This window comes from Propithecus coquereli, unplaced genomic scaffold (assembly GCF_000956105.1).
Source record: "Propithecus coquereli isolate 6110/MARCELLA unplaced genomic scaffold, Pcoq_1.0 Scaffold13, whole genome shotgun sequence".
NCBI classification, from domain to species: Eukaryota; Metazoa; Chordata; class Mammalia; order Primates; family Indriidae; genus Propithecus; species Propithecus coquereli.
Genome location: NW_012137191.1, coordinates 6,560,527 through 6,579,790, shown reverse-complemented (window position 1 = coordinate 6,579,790; position 19,264 = coordinate 6,560,527). Strand labels below are relative to the sequence as shown.

Below are 19,264 nucleotides of genomic sequence, written 5' to 3'. Positions count from 1 at the left end.
CATGTTACTGTACTGAATACTGTAGGCAATTGTAACACAATGGTAAGTATTTTTGTATCTAACCATAGCTAAACATAGAAAAGGCATAGTAAAAATATAGTATAATTATATGGGACCATTGTCATAATATATGCAGTCCATTGTTGACTGAAAAGTTGTTATGCAGTGCATGGCTGTATTTACTCATGAGTTGCTGGGGCCAGGTAGAGGAGAATGTGTTCTTTTCCCAACATGAAATGTGAGAACATGGAGGCTGATTAAATTTCAGTTAATGAGAGAAATGATAAGCAGATCATAGAAGGAATGTGGGGCTGGAAAGAGAGTGTCAGGCCAAATCAGGAATAACTGAAAGCTGGTTTCTGTCCTAAACATACCTCAACTTGCTCTAGCCTTTCTGAGTCCCCTCCCCTTAGAGAAAGGCTGCAGAAAGACACCCAGGCTCCCCAGCTCTTGTGCTCAGGTTAACCCCAAAATAAGAACAGAGGCCCTTTCGGGTTGTTTCACTGCTGATCACGACTGTGAAACAGAGGAGGACTTGAGTGATAAATTGAGGGGGTGACAAGCTGTTAGTTAACACATTCTGCAAAACTTGTAGTCAGTGTGACAAACCCAGAGTTCCCCTTTCTCCTTGCTAGAGACCTAGAGGGTGTCTCTTTGGATTCCACACTTTTGGATTTAACACTGCAGAGAACCAGGGTTTCAAAAATAGACAATAGACAAGATGTCCTCCCAGCATTTGGGGTACTCCCTCCCTGTGTAATTAGAAAGACACAGATGATCACAGTGCAATGTGACATCATCACGATCAAGCCGTGCCTGAGCTGCCTGGGCACACATCCTGCCCAGCCTTCTGCTCTTCTCCTCTCCCTTCCTCAGGGCAACACCTGCCAAGTCACACCACTTCTTCACCCTCTGTTCTTTAGCTAGATGTGCTGCAGAACTTCTTTTTTTATTTCTTTTTTTAAATCAGGGATCCTCTACTAACATTCCAATTAGGAAAGAATAAAAAGTATGAATTAATGATCATTTGGTGTCCCACTAGTTTTCAGAAATCCTCAAGAATATATAATTTCTCCTTCAGTGAGTTCCCTAAGTGGGGACCTTTGGTTAAACAAAATGGAATTCTGTCTGTCATCTATCAGGGCAAGAAAAAGTGGATCGGGAAGCCAAGACATAGTCTGGTTTACCACCACATTTTTCGCATCTTTCACACAGACACATGAATAAATCAGTGAATGAAACAAAGGTATGTGGTAGAAAGAATGATAAGATATAGGACGAAAACCTGCAGAAAAGCTTTACTTGTGTAGCCTCATTAAGAAATTAAGGGGACCATTTTAGTATATCATCCAGATAAGGAAAGTTCAAAAATGTTTTATTATTTTTTTAAATTTTGAAATAATTTGTATGTGTATTCTTCACTTTGGTAACATCTACAGTTAAGTATACAGAAAATAATCTAACCTTTTGATGCTCAGGGCAACGTCGTACCCAGCAGTCATTACACAATGCTCTAATAGAGTAAAATGGCAGAAAGTTCTGGAAGATTTGTGCCCTGACATTAAGTGACCCTATTTGGCTACATTTTCTGATGTATTTGGTCTATATTTTGTCATTTTTCTTACTCCTCTCTTGCTGTTGCCAGCTGTCACTTCTTCCTCTCACCATCAACTCTCCACACTCCTCACCTCCTACTGCCCCTGGCGTCTTTCCTACTTTCCAACTAACCACTCTCCCATAGCCTAGACACACAAATACAGTTATTAAAATTATATCTATTAGTTCTATAGATATAGTTGGATGGAAATAAAGTCCATGTGTTTTCATATATAATACTATATGTTTCGACACTGTTGAATTCTTAGCTAAATTGTTGGCAGATAAGTTTTCAAAAAACATATCTGCTGGATAATAAGGCATTCCTTAATGGAGCTGATTCATTGAAGAAACAATAGCAGGATTGATAAAGTACTGTTTTCTGCCTGATTACTTTATATTGTGTGACAAATATGTCACACTTAATGAGTAAATATGTCACATTAAAAAGCCTAGAATTCAATTCTGAATGCACACACAGGAAACAAAGAGTCTTAAGGGTAAGGGTGAAATTATGTTAAGTAAAACTGTGACAAAATTGTACCCATAGACAAATAGCTCCCTTATGGCTGATGAGGAAATTATGGGATACCCCATAATGAACAATTAATGACTCCTTTCACAGCGAGATAAGAGTGGGAGAAACAGAGGGTTTACTTCTTATCCTTTAAGTTTCCTGGCTGACTTTTATTTAAATGAATCTCTTCAGAGCAATTGTGATTTTAATTGTCTGTTCATGGATGACCTAAGTAGAGTATGTCTATGGTCCTGCCCTCGTTGTGTAGCTGAACTTTTCTTAATGTAGCATACCATGGGCCTACGAGGTGAATTCACCCAATGACATCACACATACACACACATACACATGCACACAGGAGATTGACATAGGGTAAGGATCATATAGAAGAGAAACCAGGAACCACCTTCATGAGAACATTTCTGGTCCTCCTGTGTTTTTCTCTGCAAGGAAAACTGGCACATAGACGCTCTTTCAGATATATTTACAAAAAGCCACAACATACCCTACTCAGTCATTATTCCCCATTTTGGAATCATAGCTTCTATTTCCCAGTTTGATGAATTTTATGTGTGAATTGCAAAAAAAAGAAAAAAGGAGAATACATATGAAATTTGTAAATGCTGAATTTCCTGTCTACATATACAAGTGAGAAATGAAGGTGATATTCGTTTTGATCAGGGTAAGAAAACATTACATGTGGCTGTGTGGGTTTTTTTACTGTTATTGCTGCTTTCCTTGTGCTAAATATATACGAGAGTCTAGGAATAAGGATCATTTATTATGGTCCAAAGTGAGATTCCCGGGCTTGTTTTCAGATAATTGTGTCTGTCCTCGTGTGTCAGCTATAATCCCAGAGACCCACAAGGAGGAAACCTCAGTAGGCTACATCATGGTTTCAAGCAGAAATACTTAGTGAAAGATGTTGTATTAATTATTGAAAAAATGGTCAGTGCGACCACATTTTTCCATCTGTTTGCTTATTGAAGTAATTAATGCTTATTTTAGACAAAATTACTTGACCTCTTTAGTTGAAATTTCTACATATTTTGATTATATATTATGGATCAAAACGTTACTGTCTCTACTAGATTTGAGTAATCAATAAAAGAAAGTAATTTTTAAATATTCAAAGAAAAAATTATATTAACTAAGAGCAAAATAAATTTGAACATGAAAATGTACTTTAAAATACAAACTTTAGAAGCCTTATTTATTCTGTCTTTAGAACTTAGAATAAGTAAAAAGATATATTTCAAATGCCCCTGGAATCTTTCTTATGTAATCAAAAGTTTACTTAAGCTTGGTTTCTTTCGCTCATAGTTTTAGAAAGTCAATTTTAATCTATGTTAATTTTTAAAATTTTTCAACTGTACTTAAGAGATAAATCTTAAGATATTTCATTCGTTTTATTGTTTTAGGAAATGGATAAATCTTAGATAGGAGTTAGAGTATCAATGAGGATGTTACTGATGAGCTGTTTTTTCTTTTGATTAGTTAAGCACTGAGATAGATCCGGAGAATGATGTTTGGGCAACTGAGTCAGCCCCCCACACAAATATGAAATGATTAAATGAAAATGCAATCAGAAGTGGCCTGGGAGCATTGCCTGGTGAGAGATAATACCGCAGCTCTCTCTAATTGGCTCGCAGCGAGTGTGCAGGATGACGGATTTCAGTTGTGGTATTGCCAGTCCTGCCTTCCCCAGCACTATTATCTCGGAGTGACACTTCCATTACTCTGAGCGGAGAAAGATGAACGTCACCTGTCAGGGGCTGGTTAATTGTGTTGCTAGATGTATGTTGCCAGGGTGCAGGTTGGACATTTATGAACATAACTGCTTCCTCTGATGTTCCCCATCCTTCAGGGATCGATGTGGCTCTAACAGTAAGCGTGTAATTGAGTGAAGACACTCTCCGCTGAGAGGCTGAAGATGAGCCCATTGTGTGAGCTTCATTGTCCATACATTTACCAAAAATGAGCTGATATTTGCCATTTATTGTGTGCAGCATTGTGGAAATGGAAACTAATGTGCCACGCTCATTTGTTTTCTAGATAAATGGGGAAGATGTCCAGAATCGAGAAGAAGCAGTGGCCTTGCTGTCTAGCGATGAGTGTAAGAGAATCGTGCTGCTCGTTGCAAGGCCAGACATTCAGGTCAGCGCAGAAACCAGAAGTCTTGAGACCAAACTTTATAGTCATTGAATCCACTGACTGGAATCCATTGAATCCACATGAATGAATTTTTATTCTTTATCTGCTATTCTATATCAAATCACCATCATAGATATCTGTAAAACCAAGTATGGTATACAAAATATAACAAAGACTGATCTTTTATAACTTACTAGCCTTGTCCAAAAAATTATACATTAAAGACTTCCTTCTATTACCCCACAGAATGGCAGCTAAATATCCCATTTAAGGGAGAGGAAAAAAAAAAAGCAGACAAAATTTAATCATTATTCGCTCCTCCTACTTGCCAGTTGTTTAAATAAATTCACAGATGAAAAATGGTTGACTTTACATGATTTTTAATTCTGTGTGGATCTTTGCTTTAGATTACTATTTAAAAATACTTAATTGGCATACTAAGGTATCTTGAAAGAATCTCTAAAAAGAGAAACATTAGCCTATGTAGCTATCAACTTAAATCTTTTTAGAATTAAAATGTCTTATATAGCATAATGTGGTTCCAAGTGTAGTAACTGAATTTTTTTCCCAAGTTTAGTGTGGCAAAAACATTTGTCCAGCCAAAAACAAACTGATAGCCTCTAAAAGAATTGTTTATATCTTTACAGAGGAAGATGTCATGAAAGTAAAAGAAAGGTAATGGTGGAAGAAAAGTACTATTGGTGCTTCCTTTTATATCCTTTTTATATCCCATCACAATGCAGAAAGGACAATACATTGTCACCATTCTATCCATCTGTCAGTAGTTTGAGTAAAGTTAGTTATATCGCCATTTGTCTCCCGGGTTATTGATCTGATATTTTTCAGACTCAGTAACTACATACTATCTATAAATTACATTGAGTAAGTGTATTTCAGTGTCAGACCAAGTCCTGACATGAATATAGTGGTTATAAAAGATCACCATTTCCGCATATATTTCCTTTATTCCCTTGACTGTTCCAAATGGTCCCCATAAAGTCCGCCATAGCCCGGGGCAGAGTAAAGTCATACACCTGAGGTCTTAGTAGTAGGGAAACAAGCCCACATAACTGGCTGCACTGCCTATGTGGGAGTGAGTTTTTAAAATACATATGAAATTGCACCAATTATCTGGAAAGTTCTCAAACCAGTTATTTCACTGATCCCATTTTCTTGAAAAAGAACATAATAAAGTAGCTAAATACATATTAGTAAAATTTATGGTAAATTGAAGAGAACTCAGTAGCCATCCCTGTTGTAGAAAAGGTATTTTTATTATAATGTGGTTTCCCTACCCTTTCCATGTAACTGCTGGAGAACCTCATTACTTTAGGACTAAAACATTTCCTTAAACTATGCCACATAATGGCCATAATGGGCTGTGGAAAGAATAGAAATTAATGACATAAGACCAGATCCTGTTAATCTTTGGTGGAATACATATGCTTGGTAGAACCAGTGGCAATTTTGAATATCTAGCTACACTCCTGAACTTTTCCCCAAAAAGAGTCAATGTTGAAGGATGAATTTCCAAATGAGACATCCTTTCCACAGTTGATAAAAGATGATCATCTGACTCCATAGGAAGCCATCCTGCCTGTCAAAATCAGGATCTACATTAGCTCCCTTATTCTGAAGAAGACTTCATGCCACTGGGAAGGAGGCTAATTACCTATAGAAAATCAGATTTCTAGAGAAATAAAGAAAAAAACAATACACCACACTTTAGAAATGTAATATAAGCAGTACATGCTATAAAATGGCATAAAAAAAAAAAACCTAAAAAAAAATCCTGTCTTTGTATCACCCATACGTTTCCATCAAACTTAATTTATCTCATTATTGCATTTTTTTGCATGTGTATTTTATTCAGGGAGAGTGTGGAAGCTTTTTGTGTGCTTTTTCTATCTTTAAAAAAAAATGTTTTGAATGCTCTCTAGATTCTTGGAAATGATCTACAGTTTGCTGGGGGCACTACTGTGCATCTGTGCAATATTTTTAAATAACTCATTTCCTACATTCCCTGTCAACTCTCTTTCATTTTCTGCCCATTTTTTTCCCAGAGACCATTAAAGATATTGCTTTTTTGTCCTATTTCCCTCAGGACACTGGGGCAGAGAGGACTCTTATAAGAACTTGTAGTCACTACTTTTGAGACGGTATAGGTTGTTCCTTTCTTGGAGAGGCCACATGTAGTCCCCTTCCCTGCAGACAGATCCCCACTCTATAATAATGACAATCCTTCTTTTCCTGAAGGTCAGCTCAAAAGGGATGTCTGTCTCTGCCACAGCATTAGACTCAGACTGCCATAAATGCATGTCTAGGTGAAAAAGAGAAATACAAGAAGGAAAGGAAGTAAGCAGGAAGAATCTCCCTTTACTTACTATGCTGTGTATACCTCCAGCCCAGATGAAAGCCTTATCAAAATAGACATACCCTAACTACAGATGGCAACTCTGTAATCTCTGGGGTTAGTCAATACAGAAAGAGTTACAGGGAATCATTAATTTCTGCCATTTGTTCTCCTTAACTTCCCCACCGCTACACTTAAACCTCAAAGACTCTGTTTCATCATTCACTATATCAGTGTTGGAAAATATTTTCTTTTGGGAAGAAAAATTCCTTGGTGTGTTTGTAAAATGTAAAGATTTCTAGCTTTAAGTAATTTCTTTTGGAGTCTGGCATTTACAGCTTTATGACACTTGAAAGGGACTAAAGAATGTAAAATTTGGACAATTATAAATTGGACTGAATTTACATTTTTTGTCAGCATAATTATCATAGCTCCTCTGCATATCAAAGGCAGTGGGATAAATTTGGTCAAGTTATTCAGGCAACATTAAGATAAATGAGAATGAATAAATGTGTCATACTTGTGGCCCCAGTTAAATTTGAGGTCATTTAAGTTCTCCATGGCCTTTAATAGAAATCATGAAATCTATGATTTGCTTTAATATTAATGAATATGATACATATATGCTAATACCTCTTTTGGTACAGTCTAATGTCCTTTCAGGTTTGTTTATGTTTTTAAATTTTAGAAGTTCAGTTATCTTTACAATCTTACTTGGCCAGTTTGTTGGTGGTGAAACACCTCAAACTCTTGTCCATTTTGCTCACTAGCAAGCTGCTGTTTCTTTGTAGCACAGAGTAAAACAGAGCTTTGACAATAATCCAGTTAATCTAATCAGCATAGACAGCTAATTTACATAATCCAGCTCCAAAAATCCACTTTGAGGCAAATTATCTGTACTGACTGTCAACACTGATCATATTAGCCAGGTAACCACCAAGTTTTCCACTTCACTTTGTGTTGAGAAGCCAAAGGGATTTGTTAAATTTAATTTGTGTGAGAATCCCACAAGAAAACTTGCCTTCAACACCCACAAACAAAACCCTGCATGCTCCACACCTCTCCACCACCCTTAAAGGTCACATTTGCTGTGATGTGCTTCCCTGGAATTGGGTCTGAAAATGAATCAAAATAGACATGGCATAACATTACTTTTTTTTTTTTTTGGAGAAGAATAACTTAGAATTTTCCTTTCTTTACAGATAAAATAAATGTTGTCTGTAGATGCGTTTGTGGCAAGCAGCCATCTTGTTAATGTGGGAGCCATTGCCTAAAAAAAAAAAGCAGGATGAGAGTAGCATGAGCGTGCAGGGGGGCACTTTGTGTGTAGTCTCATTGGGGGTTGTTGTTAAGGAAAAATGCCCAATTGTCTCATAGCCCTATTAGTACCGTGGCGGTCCTGTTAACACGGGACCTGTTGGAGGCAATGAGCGTGACAGCTGTGGATTATGCAGTATGCTTTTCATACACTTTGAAAGAAGGTAATGTTCTATGCCATGAGATTTACTCGGTTATGAGAGAAAATCTGTAGCTCTGATTCTGGAAAGGATAAAAGGCATAAAAGTCCAATTTTTTTTTTTTTTTTTATCACCTTTTCTTCTTTCTGAGAGGTGAACTATAGGAGGCCGGTATTCTGAAGAGAATCATTATGATAAAAGGAACTGGTTGGGCATTGGCCATTTAAGTTTAGCCTATTTTAGCATGAGTTCTCACTAATATAATATAATGTACTAATGTATTCTTTTGCAGCTGGATGAAGGCTGGCTAGAAGATGAAAGGAATGAGTTCTTAGAGGAGTTAAACTTGGAGATGTTGGAAGAACAGCATAATGAAGCGATGCAGCACACTGCCAATGAGGTGGAGCAGGTGGAGTCAACAATTTGAACTCAATCGTTTGAAATGTCACTACTTCTTTTTTTAACATATAATCATAAATGGAGGGGGAAAAAAACAAAATCAAAGGGTTTGATCAAACATCTCTGTCATGGTAATTTTTTAGAGCACATGATCATTTTAGATGAAGCAGAGGGAATAAATAATTTTTTTTTCTATTAAGGATATCTCCAGTTTGGGAAGCTTAGGTCCCACTGTTAATATAGTATAATCATATTCAAATGTTGATCCAGGTAATGTTTCAACCTAATTGCAGAAATTTAACAGTAAAAATGTGCGTTGCTTCTCAATATGCCAGCTGGAGACAAACCATATATCATGAGGTAACCTCCCGAAAAAAATAAATTTTTACTTTAAAATATTAATGTGTCTATTTGAACACGTAAGCTAAAACTATAAGATGATGATGACACAATGTAGCCATCAGTCATCTTTGTGTGCTTGATGGCATAATTACACCTATGTACCGCTGAATAATTACAGAGATCATCCTTGGTCCTATGACTGCCCTTGACTCATCATACAACCTTTCCCATAGAGTAATTTGAGATAATAATGATAAACATGATTTTGCCTTAAGGTCACATATTCATTCAACAAAAAACTCTGAGCTCCTAACACATTCCAAGTATTACACCTGATACTGAGAATACAAAGAAAAATGGGCAGAGTCACTGCCCTTAATTGATTCATAACCAATTAACGATCACAGTGTGGCTTATGGCAAAGTGAGTCTTAAGATTCTTTTCATTTTTTGTTGTTGTTGTTTTCCCACTGGATAAAAACAAGATCAATATATTCTAGATTTTTTATGTCACATTGGTGGCATTCATCTGCTTGATATGATTTTGTTAACATTTCACTGTCAATTCACTATTCTCAATATTAATTCTTAACACATCTTAAAAGATAATTTAAAAAAATCGACAGGCTTAGAAACATGAAGCACAAACATTCTTTCACTTTACCAAGCTAAATAATAAAATACCTTGACATGCTAACATCCTATAACAGAAATGTGTGTGCACATGTCTATATATTAAATAAATCATTAGATTGCAAACTACAGTGTCAACATAACCACATGTGATATACGCATGTGCTGATCATAAATGCTCATTGGCCACTTCACAAACAGTAGTAGGTGCTCAGAAGTAATACTGCTACTGTGCTGATCGCTTTTGAATATAGGCAGGACAGATCGAAATTTTTATGTATGACTTCAACACTGGTCACAAATAAAGATATTTTTGGTGGCAGCTGCTGGTTAGAAGCAAGAAAGTCCTTGCTCCAGGCTTTTTCTCTCTTATATACAAAATGTGACCTGACACAGAATTGACAGGAGGATGTTGAAATAAAGAGGGAAGAGAGAAATCCTGTTCAGGTGAAGTGATATGATGTCAAATGCTGCCTACTCATCAGACGTAATACAAATGTTAGGTCTTTTGAGGTAACACTAGATGTCCCTGAGGTTAGATTCTCACTGTGTGGAAATTTTTCTTCACCATGAGACTGAAAAATGATGAGAAGTACAGAAACCTTTAAAAGTCCTTTGCCCTTATAAACAATAATACTACATTAGAAATGTCTGGGTAGAAACATTGCCTGTCACTCTCATAGTACCACAGGGAAATGATAAATGATAGAGTAACATTACATTAGAAACTAGGAATTCTAGGTTTGAGAATGGAAAATTCTTTTTATTTTCACAGTTGCTCATAGACCAGTAACAAAAGAAAGGAAAATTCAATTAAAGAAATAAAATACATATCCGTATGTAAACCTACTTTATTGAAAGTTTCACTTTACATACTGTCCTTGGTCCTATGGCAGCTATCGACATGTTGTGCAACATCTCCCATAGCATAACTTCTCTGTATCATTGGAATTGCATATAAAATAAGAAAAAACATACTAGTCTTCCTGTATTTCTTCAGCTCATTACAAAGTATTAGAAAAATATAACTGTAAATAATGTGATATATGTCAAATGCCATACCAATAACAGCCTTTGAGGGTTTTATGGCATAGTATATAGATGTCACCGCATTGGATGCTATCATCAGCTTATAGTCAGAGACAGAGGGATGTAACAAGCTTTCTGTTGTTAGTTATAATTATTTATTATAATTTTTTTTGTCAATAAGACATTTAAAGTCAATCTCAATGTGTTTTCAGCAAATGAAGGAAAATACTTCTTAAAGATTGAGAATCATAGAATAACATGATACGTCGTCCTGTTCTGTTCTTTCCAATTTACGTTACATTTTGTTCTGCCATTACTTATGTGGAACAAAATAATAATTCTCCAGATAGACCCTTTTAGACTTGTTTTAGAATACCTTTTATCACCATATCACCTATCCCATCCTTCTTTAGCACTAACAGGCTTAATTGTATTTAATTATGTAATTACACCTGCTAAAGGGAAAAGATACATGTAGAAAATAGCGAGTAAAGTTAGACATAAGGCAAATATTAGGTTGTTAAATATGAAATGTCCGATTTCCTTAAGTACTAAGTTTGACAATTGATATCTCTGACATTTCACTTTGACACTTCTTGTTTTATTTTTATTGTGAAGGTACATCCTCATTCCTTCAAACTCACATTTTGGCTTGTGATTATCTTCCAAATTGTTTTTTTAGAGCAATTTTTGTGAAACCACGGATAAGTCAAAAATTCATGTTATTTTTGAATATGAGTTCCATCATGGAACCAATGCTGCACAGACAGCTCGATGTATGAACAAAGTGTTTCAGAAGGATGTGGCTGATGAACACATAGCACATTAATGGTTTGAGAAGTTTTGTTCTGATAATTTTAATCTTGAAAATGAGCCACATGGGGAACCAGAGACCAAGGTGGATAACGATGAGCTGAAAGCTGTAGTGGAAGTGAATCCATTTCAACCTATGTGTGAATTAGCAGCAAGGTTCAATGTTACTATTCCAATAATATTGGACCATTTGAAACAAATCAGCAAGATGAAGAAGCTGGATAGATGGGTACCGCATGAATTAAACAAGCATCAAAGAGAAATCATCTTGAAGCTTGCCTTTCTTTGCTGTCACAACATAAAGGTGAACCATTTCTACACCGTATTATTATGTATGATGAAAAATGAATTCTGTTTGACAATTGCAAGCATTGGGCACAATGGGTGGATCAAGACGAAGTGCTGAAACACAGTCCAAAACCAAATATTCATCAAAAAAATCTAATAATGTCTGTTTGGTAGTCCAGCGCTGCTGGTATTATCCACTACAGCTTCATGAAACCTGGTCAGTCGATTACAGCGGATGTCTACTGCAACCAATTGGATGAAATGACGAGGATATTTACGATTAAGCAGCCGAGATTGGTCAATAGAGACAGGCCAATCCTCTTGCAAGAAAATGCTCAACCACATGTCGCACAAACAACACTGTTCGAACTACAGAGGCTGGACTTGGAAACTCTCTATCATACACCATATTCACCAGACCTTGCACCAACTGACTTGCACCCTTCTTCCAGGATTTGGACCACTTCTTGCAATAAAAAATATTCGATTCTCAACAAGCTGTCAAAACACCTTTCATGATTTCATTGCCACTTGCTCTCCAGGCTTCTTCGCTGCTAGCATAAACAAGCTACCATTAAGATGGCAAAACTGTGTTGATAGTTTAGGTTCATATTTTGATTAATTGTCCTGCTTCTTGTTTGAGATACAATAAACTACACTTTTGATTCGAAATTGGACATTTCATATTTAATGACCTAAATACAATCTGGAAACTTCCATGTAGATTACTGTATGATGAGCGTTAGAGGAGAAAGTAACATTAGCTTATTTAAAGAGAAAGAAATACATATGCATCTTGTTAGGTCAGTGACAGTTAATTCTTTTGCACAAAAGCCAAAATTTACAAGGGAGTAAAACACATATATGTCAAAAATATATTTTTTTATTATGTCCATGTCTGGCAATCAGTGCTGTTCAAACTTTCATGTAAATTGTCGTTTTTACTCTCAATAGACTAAAACTCTTCTTTGAAGGAAATTCCTGGTTAATAGTAGAAAAATATTCTTATGCAACCCAAATGAGTCCTAAGAAGTTGTTGTTGCTTTTGAAAGCCATGATTTGGAGATGCATTGAAGTCAGAGCACGTGTATCAAGGAATATGGCATCCTGGACATATTGAAATTCTGGCACTGGGAGGTGGAGCTTTGCCTTCCAGACCTCTTTGTCACTAATAACCTGATTCCATCTAGAATTAAGCTTACTCATCTATAGATAGGAAGAGTCTAGGCTCCAGTACATAATGTTAACACAGGTCTGCAACTTTGTGATGTTTTGCTTACCATTATCAGTGCTTTACTTTCTGAAGTTTTCTCTGAACTTAAGGAAAGTTCAGAAAAAAAAAAAAAAGGTGATCATGGCTTCTGAACTCTAGGCTTCCATATTGCTGAAGACCATTTAGACACTCTGTTTTATCTTTTGGAGTATTATCACCTCAGAAGTTCATAAAATCACTTCATTTATATATATTCACCCCAGAGTTTCCCAAGTAAGAGAAAAACCTAAAGACAAGAATCATTTATTTAAATGTGTCCTGTCTTATTGATACCCAAGTGAATATCATAGCCACATTCAAGCAGCTTTTGTTTTCTTTATTTTATTGCATAAAAAGCTGCTATGAGCTAATCGTCTTTATTTCTAAAATTGTCATGGATGCTTAAATTAGAGCAGCTTTCTAGGAACTGCCAAGAAGCATTGTTTTCAAGCAAGTTTTTCGAGAGTGTTTTTCAAAGCAATTAATTTTCTTTGTTCTCTCGACATTATTTTTTTTTTAGCCAAAAAAGCAAGAAGAAGAAGAAGGCACAACAGACACAGCAACATCCTCATCCAACAACCATGAGAAGGACAGTGGAGTGGGGCGCACAGACGAAAGCTTGCGAAATGATGAGAGCTCAGAGCAGGAGAACGCAGCTGAGGACCCCAACAGCACATCTTTGAAGAGCAAGAGAGAGCTGGGGCAGAGCCAAGACACTCTAGGAAGCATTGAACTTCAGTGCAATGAGAGCTTTGTGTCTGGTGAATACATAGACTCTGACTGCACTGGCAACCAAGACGAGGAATGTGAAAGATTCAGGCAGCTCTTGGAGCTCAAATGCAAGATTCGAAACCGTGGAGAGTACGACCTGTATTATTCGAGCAGCACAATTGAATGCAATCAAGGGGAGCAAGAGGGAGTGGAGCATGAGCTACAGTTGCTTAATGAAGAGCTGAGAAACATTGAGCTCGAGTGCCAGAACATCATGCAGGCTCACAGACTCCAGAAAGTGACGGACCAGTATGGAGACATCTGGGCATTGCATGACGGAGGATTCCGAAATTATAACACCAGCATAGATATGCAGAGGGGAAAACTAGATGACATCATGGAACATCCAGAAAAGTCCGACAAGGACAGTTCTAGCGCTTACAACACAGCTGAGAGCTGCAGAAGTACTCCGCTCACTGTAGACCGTTCCCCTGACAGTTCCCTTCCAAGAATGATCAACCTCACCAATAAGAAAAACCTGAGAAGCACAATGGCAGCCCATCAGTCCTCTTCTGGACAGAGCAGTAAAGAGTCCACTGCCACCAAAACCAAAACCACTGAACAAGGTTGTAGCATGGAAAGCAAGGAGAAGATACTGGAAAGTAACCAGCTTATTGACCAAGAGAAGACAGTCAGCGAACACATCCCTTATCTCTCTCCTTACCACAGCTCCTCATATAGATATGCAAACATCCCAGCACACGCCCGGCATTATCAAAGCTACATGCAGTTAATTCAACAGAAATCTGCAGTCGAGTATGCTCAGAGCCAGCTCAGTTTGGTGAGCATGTGCAAGGAGTCTCAGAAGTGTTCGGAGCCCAAGATGGAGTGGAAGGTGAAGATTCGGAGCGATGGGACACGGTACATCACAAAGAGACCCGTGCGAGACCGAATTCTGAAGGAACGTGCCTTAAAGATCAAGGAGGAGCGCAGTGGCATGACCACAGATGATGACACCATGAGCGAGATGAAGATGGGGCGCTACTGGAGCAAAGAGGAGAGAAAGCAACACCTGGTTCGGGCCAAAGAGCAGCGTCGGCGCCGGGAGTTCATGATGCGGAGTCGGTTGGAGTGTCTCAAGGAGAGCCCTCAGAGCGGCAGCGAGGGCAAGAAGGAGATCAACATCCTCGAACTGAGCCACAAAAAGATGATGAAAAAGAGGAATAAGAAAATTTTGGACAACTGGATGACAATCCAAGAACTGATGACCCATGGGGCCAAGTCTCCTGATGGCACGAGAGTTCACAATGCCTTCTTGTCAGTCACCACTGTATGACCGAATGAATGGATTGCGACTGGTTTTAAGAGGGTGCTACCAGTTTGGGTAGAGTATGATTGCCTCGTTCAATGTGGCGTTTTTATATATATTTTGTGACTCTTTATAGTTTAAATTTTTGTAAGCAAAAATACCTGGTAATTTTTCATTTGTTTTTCATATATGGGTACCCTCCTTTTTGGCTAAGATCTTTCTTTAACTTGTGATATATTCATATTACTCATTTATTAAAAAAAAAAAAAAGGAAAGAAAACAAAAAAAACACTTGCACAAAAATACTGAGGAGCCAATTAATTTCCTACTTTAATGTATCTATTGTAAGTTAAAATCTGGATTTATTTCTCTAGTTTACTTATTTTCTACTTTAATAACAACTCAATGCCAAAACATTTCTATGCTTGCTTCTTGGGATAATGTGTTTTAAATCAGACCTGTTAATAATAAATCACGTGCCATATCTTGTCTTACACATAAAATCCACACCTCTTTTTAACAACCCGTTGTACATTTAACACATAAATGGCCGTTGTCTTTGTATCAGTAAAGTGTAGATGCACAATCTTCCTGTGATATGTAGTGACATTGGTCATGTAGCTAGATAATTGTGGTAATTGTGACAATACAAGAGAAATAAATTATTGATTATCCTTAATAAAAAGCAATCAAGGGGTGTTTTATTTTCATTGTCCACTGTGGTTAACAGATATAAAATTAGTTACCTATGTATACTATTTAGAAGATTTGTGGATTATAAAATGTGGACAGTTTCTATCACTTTTTTTCAATAAAGTTGTCTTGAAACACTTTCTATAGATCATTGTGTCACATTTTCCTACCAGGATTAAATTAGACAATGTATATACAGCATCTAGCATGCTGTAAGCTTACTACACATTTGATAAACATCGGTTTGTGCTTCCCTTGCCTACTGCTCATGTAAGATAAAGCCAAGAAAAATTTAGGGAAAGGCATGGAGAGAGGATCAGTGGACTGTCCAAGACTGTTTGTAATGCTATAATGTATGTTAGTTTGCTCTGGCTGCCATAACAAAATACCATAGACTGGGTGGCTTAAATCAGCAGTCCCCAACATTTTTTGGCACGAGGGACCAGTTTCATGGAAGACAATTTTTCCACAGACTGGGGCAGGAGTCAGGGGAGTGGTTTCGGAATGATTCAAGTACATTTATTGTGCACTTTATTTCTATTATTATTACATTGTCACTTGCCACACCAATAGGGTTTTGATATGAGTCTGCAAGCAATTGATTAGTTATGATCTCTATGCAGTCAAACCTCTCTGGTAATGACAATCTGTATTTGCAGCCACTCTCCAGTGCTAGCATCACCGCCTCAGCTCCACCTCAGATCATCAGGCATTAGATTCTCCTAAGGAACACTCAACCTAGATTCTTCGCATGTGCAGTTTACAGTAGGTTTTGCGCTCCTATTGCTGATCTGACAGGAGGTGGAGCTCAGGCAATGATGCAAGCAACGGGGAGCAGTTGTAAATACAGATGAAGCTTTCCTCACTTGCCTGTTGCTCACCTCCTGCTGTGTGGCCCGGTTCCTAACAGACCACTGACTGACCGACAATGGTCCATGGCCCAGGGGCTGGGGACTGCAGGCCTGAACAATAAGAATTTATTTCTCACAGTTCTGGAGGCTGATAGGTTCAAGATCAAATACACTGGGGGTTGGAGTTTCAACATATGAGTTTTGGAGGTACACATTTCAGTCCATAGCACTATGTACATTTATTTAGATCATTTGGGAATAAATTTGAGGGAACCATCTTTGCAATAATTTCAGCATAGTCAACTATAAATGCCTTATATGTATGTCAGTTTATTAAAAGGTGGGATTGTTAGATGACTATATAGACTTTTTAAATCTAGCTTTTCATCAGATAACATATGAACCACATTACATGTCAATCATAATGCTTTCAGAATGAAAGGCCAGATCAAACCCTGTGCATGCAAACATGAGTTTGATCAAATTTTCATTCAACCTAGCAGATTGTTTTAACATAATAGATGCACAACATCTGCATATTTCTGAAGCTACTTTCCTGTTTAAAAACCTGTAGTGGCTCCCTATTAGCTCTTGAATCAGACTCCTGTGCCTCTGCCTTCTATTCATGGCCCCCCATCAACTAGCATGACTTGCCTGTTGTTCTTCCTCTTTATATCTTCCCTGAGTTATTCCTGGCCCTTTAGCAGCCTGCAGATTTCCACTTAAGTCATCGTGTGCTATTCTCCTGTCTAGGGTTTCTGTGACAAATCCTACACCTCCCTTTGTGATCACATATACATTTTTGTTTTGGAGACTCTTTCGGTGACATCAGACTTTCTCAGTTCTTTGACATACACTATTATGCATGTTGTTTTACCTTGGAAATGTTATTCTTTTGTTATTGAATCTCATACAGAGTACTTATCATCTTCCTGCATAGATTTTCACTTCATAGGGAAGGCCCTCATGTCCCCCTCTGTCTTTGTAAGCTTCTAGTAGAATGCCATTGAAATAATAATGAATGCTAGTTGAGCTAAATTAATTTACTCATTTATCTTTCTCCTCCACATATTGGTCCTTTGTTACTATCTTCCTTACTTTTTTACACTTTCAAGTTCTTACCTTTTGAAAGACTATCACAAAAATGAAAAGAAACTAATTTTATCTATATATAATGAAAAGCTGAACTCAAAAATTTTAAGAGAGTGATAGTAATGACAACCTAAGGCAACTGAAAATTTCATCACTTCTAATTTAGCCATTGTTAATCCAATGAACAAGACTACTCTTCCAAGTGTACCTAGGGTTAACTTTTGAGCACCTAGAGTTAACTTTTGACTTTATGGTTTTCAATAAGAATGCCTGTCTATTTTTAAAACTCAGTTCTTCCCAGACCTAATGCCTGTGGTTATTGTTTATCCCCTTGACACCACTAGGTTTAAATATTCATTGCCTTTGAATTACTCCTACAGATAAAGGTCATTTGGAACCAACAAGTAGGTTTTTCCAGAAGAAACATGTACACATCTCACAGAATGCAGTGTTTCCAAAGCTACTAGTTGAATTTTATTTTTATTAAGGGCAAGTATGCTTGCCAAATTTTAAAAAATGTGATGTAGGTGTTTTTCATGTCTGTATTTATATAGTTCTATATATTATACATTTCTACACCGAGAAATATCTCTTTTTCAAAAATCAGTGAAAACTGAAAAGTTTGTCTTTTTACATAACATATCTTTGTGCTAAACATGTTTTTTAGTGAATGAATAATACGTGTGTTGCTCAGCAAAGAAAAATAATTGGTTTTATGTGGGATATTTTGTTTCAGTTTAGAAGAAATATGTGAATGTAAAGAGTATTTTACTTGGGCTTACATTTTACAATTCTGCATTTATTCTTGCTTTTTGTATTGAAGATGCGACAGAAAATGGTGTTAGGATCTGATGAAGGAAAATGGCAGTGGGTTATTCAAGGCACCTAAAATGGAGCTGGGAGGCCATTTTGGCTTGAGCCTCAAGCACTCCTTAGGCAGAGAATGCTTGACCCTAGAGGTCACAACTTCCTGTCTGAACAATTTCCAGAACATCTGCTTCCTGCTGAGCATCAAGGTCCCTAACCATTGGCCAGCTACCTTTTTAACTATTACAACCTATCCTCAGACTCCAAGACTGCTTTAGCTATATCATACCAATTATAATAGTTGAAAAACAACTTTTGTAATTGCCCCTTTCTCTGATTCCTCCCTTTTCTTTAAAAGCTCAAGCCTGTGTTTTGTTCTCTGGAGCACATTGCAAGGTAACTTAGAAGTATTTCCCAGGCTACAGTCACTCAAATTTGACTCAAACATATTATATTCTTTGTTGCTTAAGCCATGTCTCAGTTGGGTCCACAGATCCATAGGTGAAGGACCTAAGGGGGCAGAAAAGAATATATGTTCACTGGATATTTCTTCATTGTATGCCATGAAGAAGGGTGTTGTTGCCATCATACTTTGTGCAGACTGTCCCTTTATGAACACATATTATTATGGGTTGAGGAGAAGAAACCTCTCATGTAGCCTTTCCACAACTTCACACTGGTTTAATACATGTCCTGTTGGTGTATCTAAATCTTCCACCTAAACTCAACCTTTCTATCTCTCTAATGAGCTTCTGCTCTCTGCTTCAAATTATTCATTTTGTGATGGTGCCACTGTTCACCTGGTCTCTTATGCTTATCACCTGAGCCTTCTTGAACTTCTCTTTTAGCTGGTCAGTCACAAAGTACGGTTAATTTTTCTTCAAAGTGTGTCAGATTATTTCCAATACTCTGAAATTACTTGTAGGCTAGACTGCCACTGTCTCATGCCTCATAACTTCAACAGGTGTG

At 37.2% G+C, this 19,264-nt stretch overlaps 1 protein-coding gene across 2 annotated transcripts in view; it reads left to right on the top strand.

Annotated features, from left to right (window-relative positions):
* PDZRN4 (PDZ domain containing ring finger 4) overlaps window positions 1–15,315 on the top strand; it is a 386,305-nt gene extending 370,990 nt beyond the window's left edge. The window contains exons 6-8 of one of the 2 annotated variants that reach the window (XM_012638428.1): window positions 4,169–4,270; window positions 8,370–8,486; window positions 13,353–15,315. In XM_012638428.1, coding sequence (XP_012493882.1) covers window positions 4,169–4,270; window positions 8,370–8,486; window positions 13,353–14,879 — 1,746 coding nt within the window. In that variant the 3' untranslated portion in view covers window positions 14,880–15,315. The remainder of the gene's footprint in view (window positions 1–4,168; window positions 4,271–8,369; window positions 8,487–13,352) is intronic. The other variant, XM_012638427.1, reaches the window with a different exon arrangement.
* The last annotated feature ends 3,949 nt before the right edge of the window (window positions 15,316–19,264 follow it).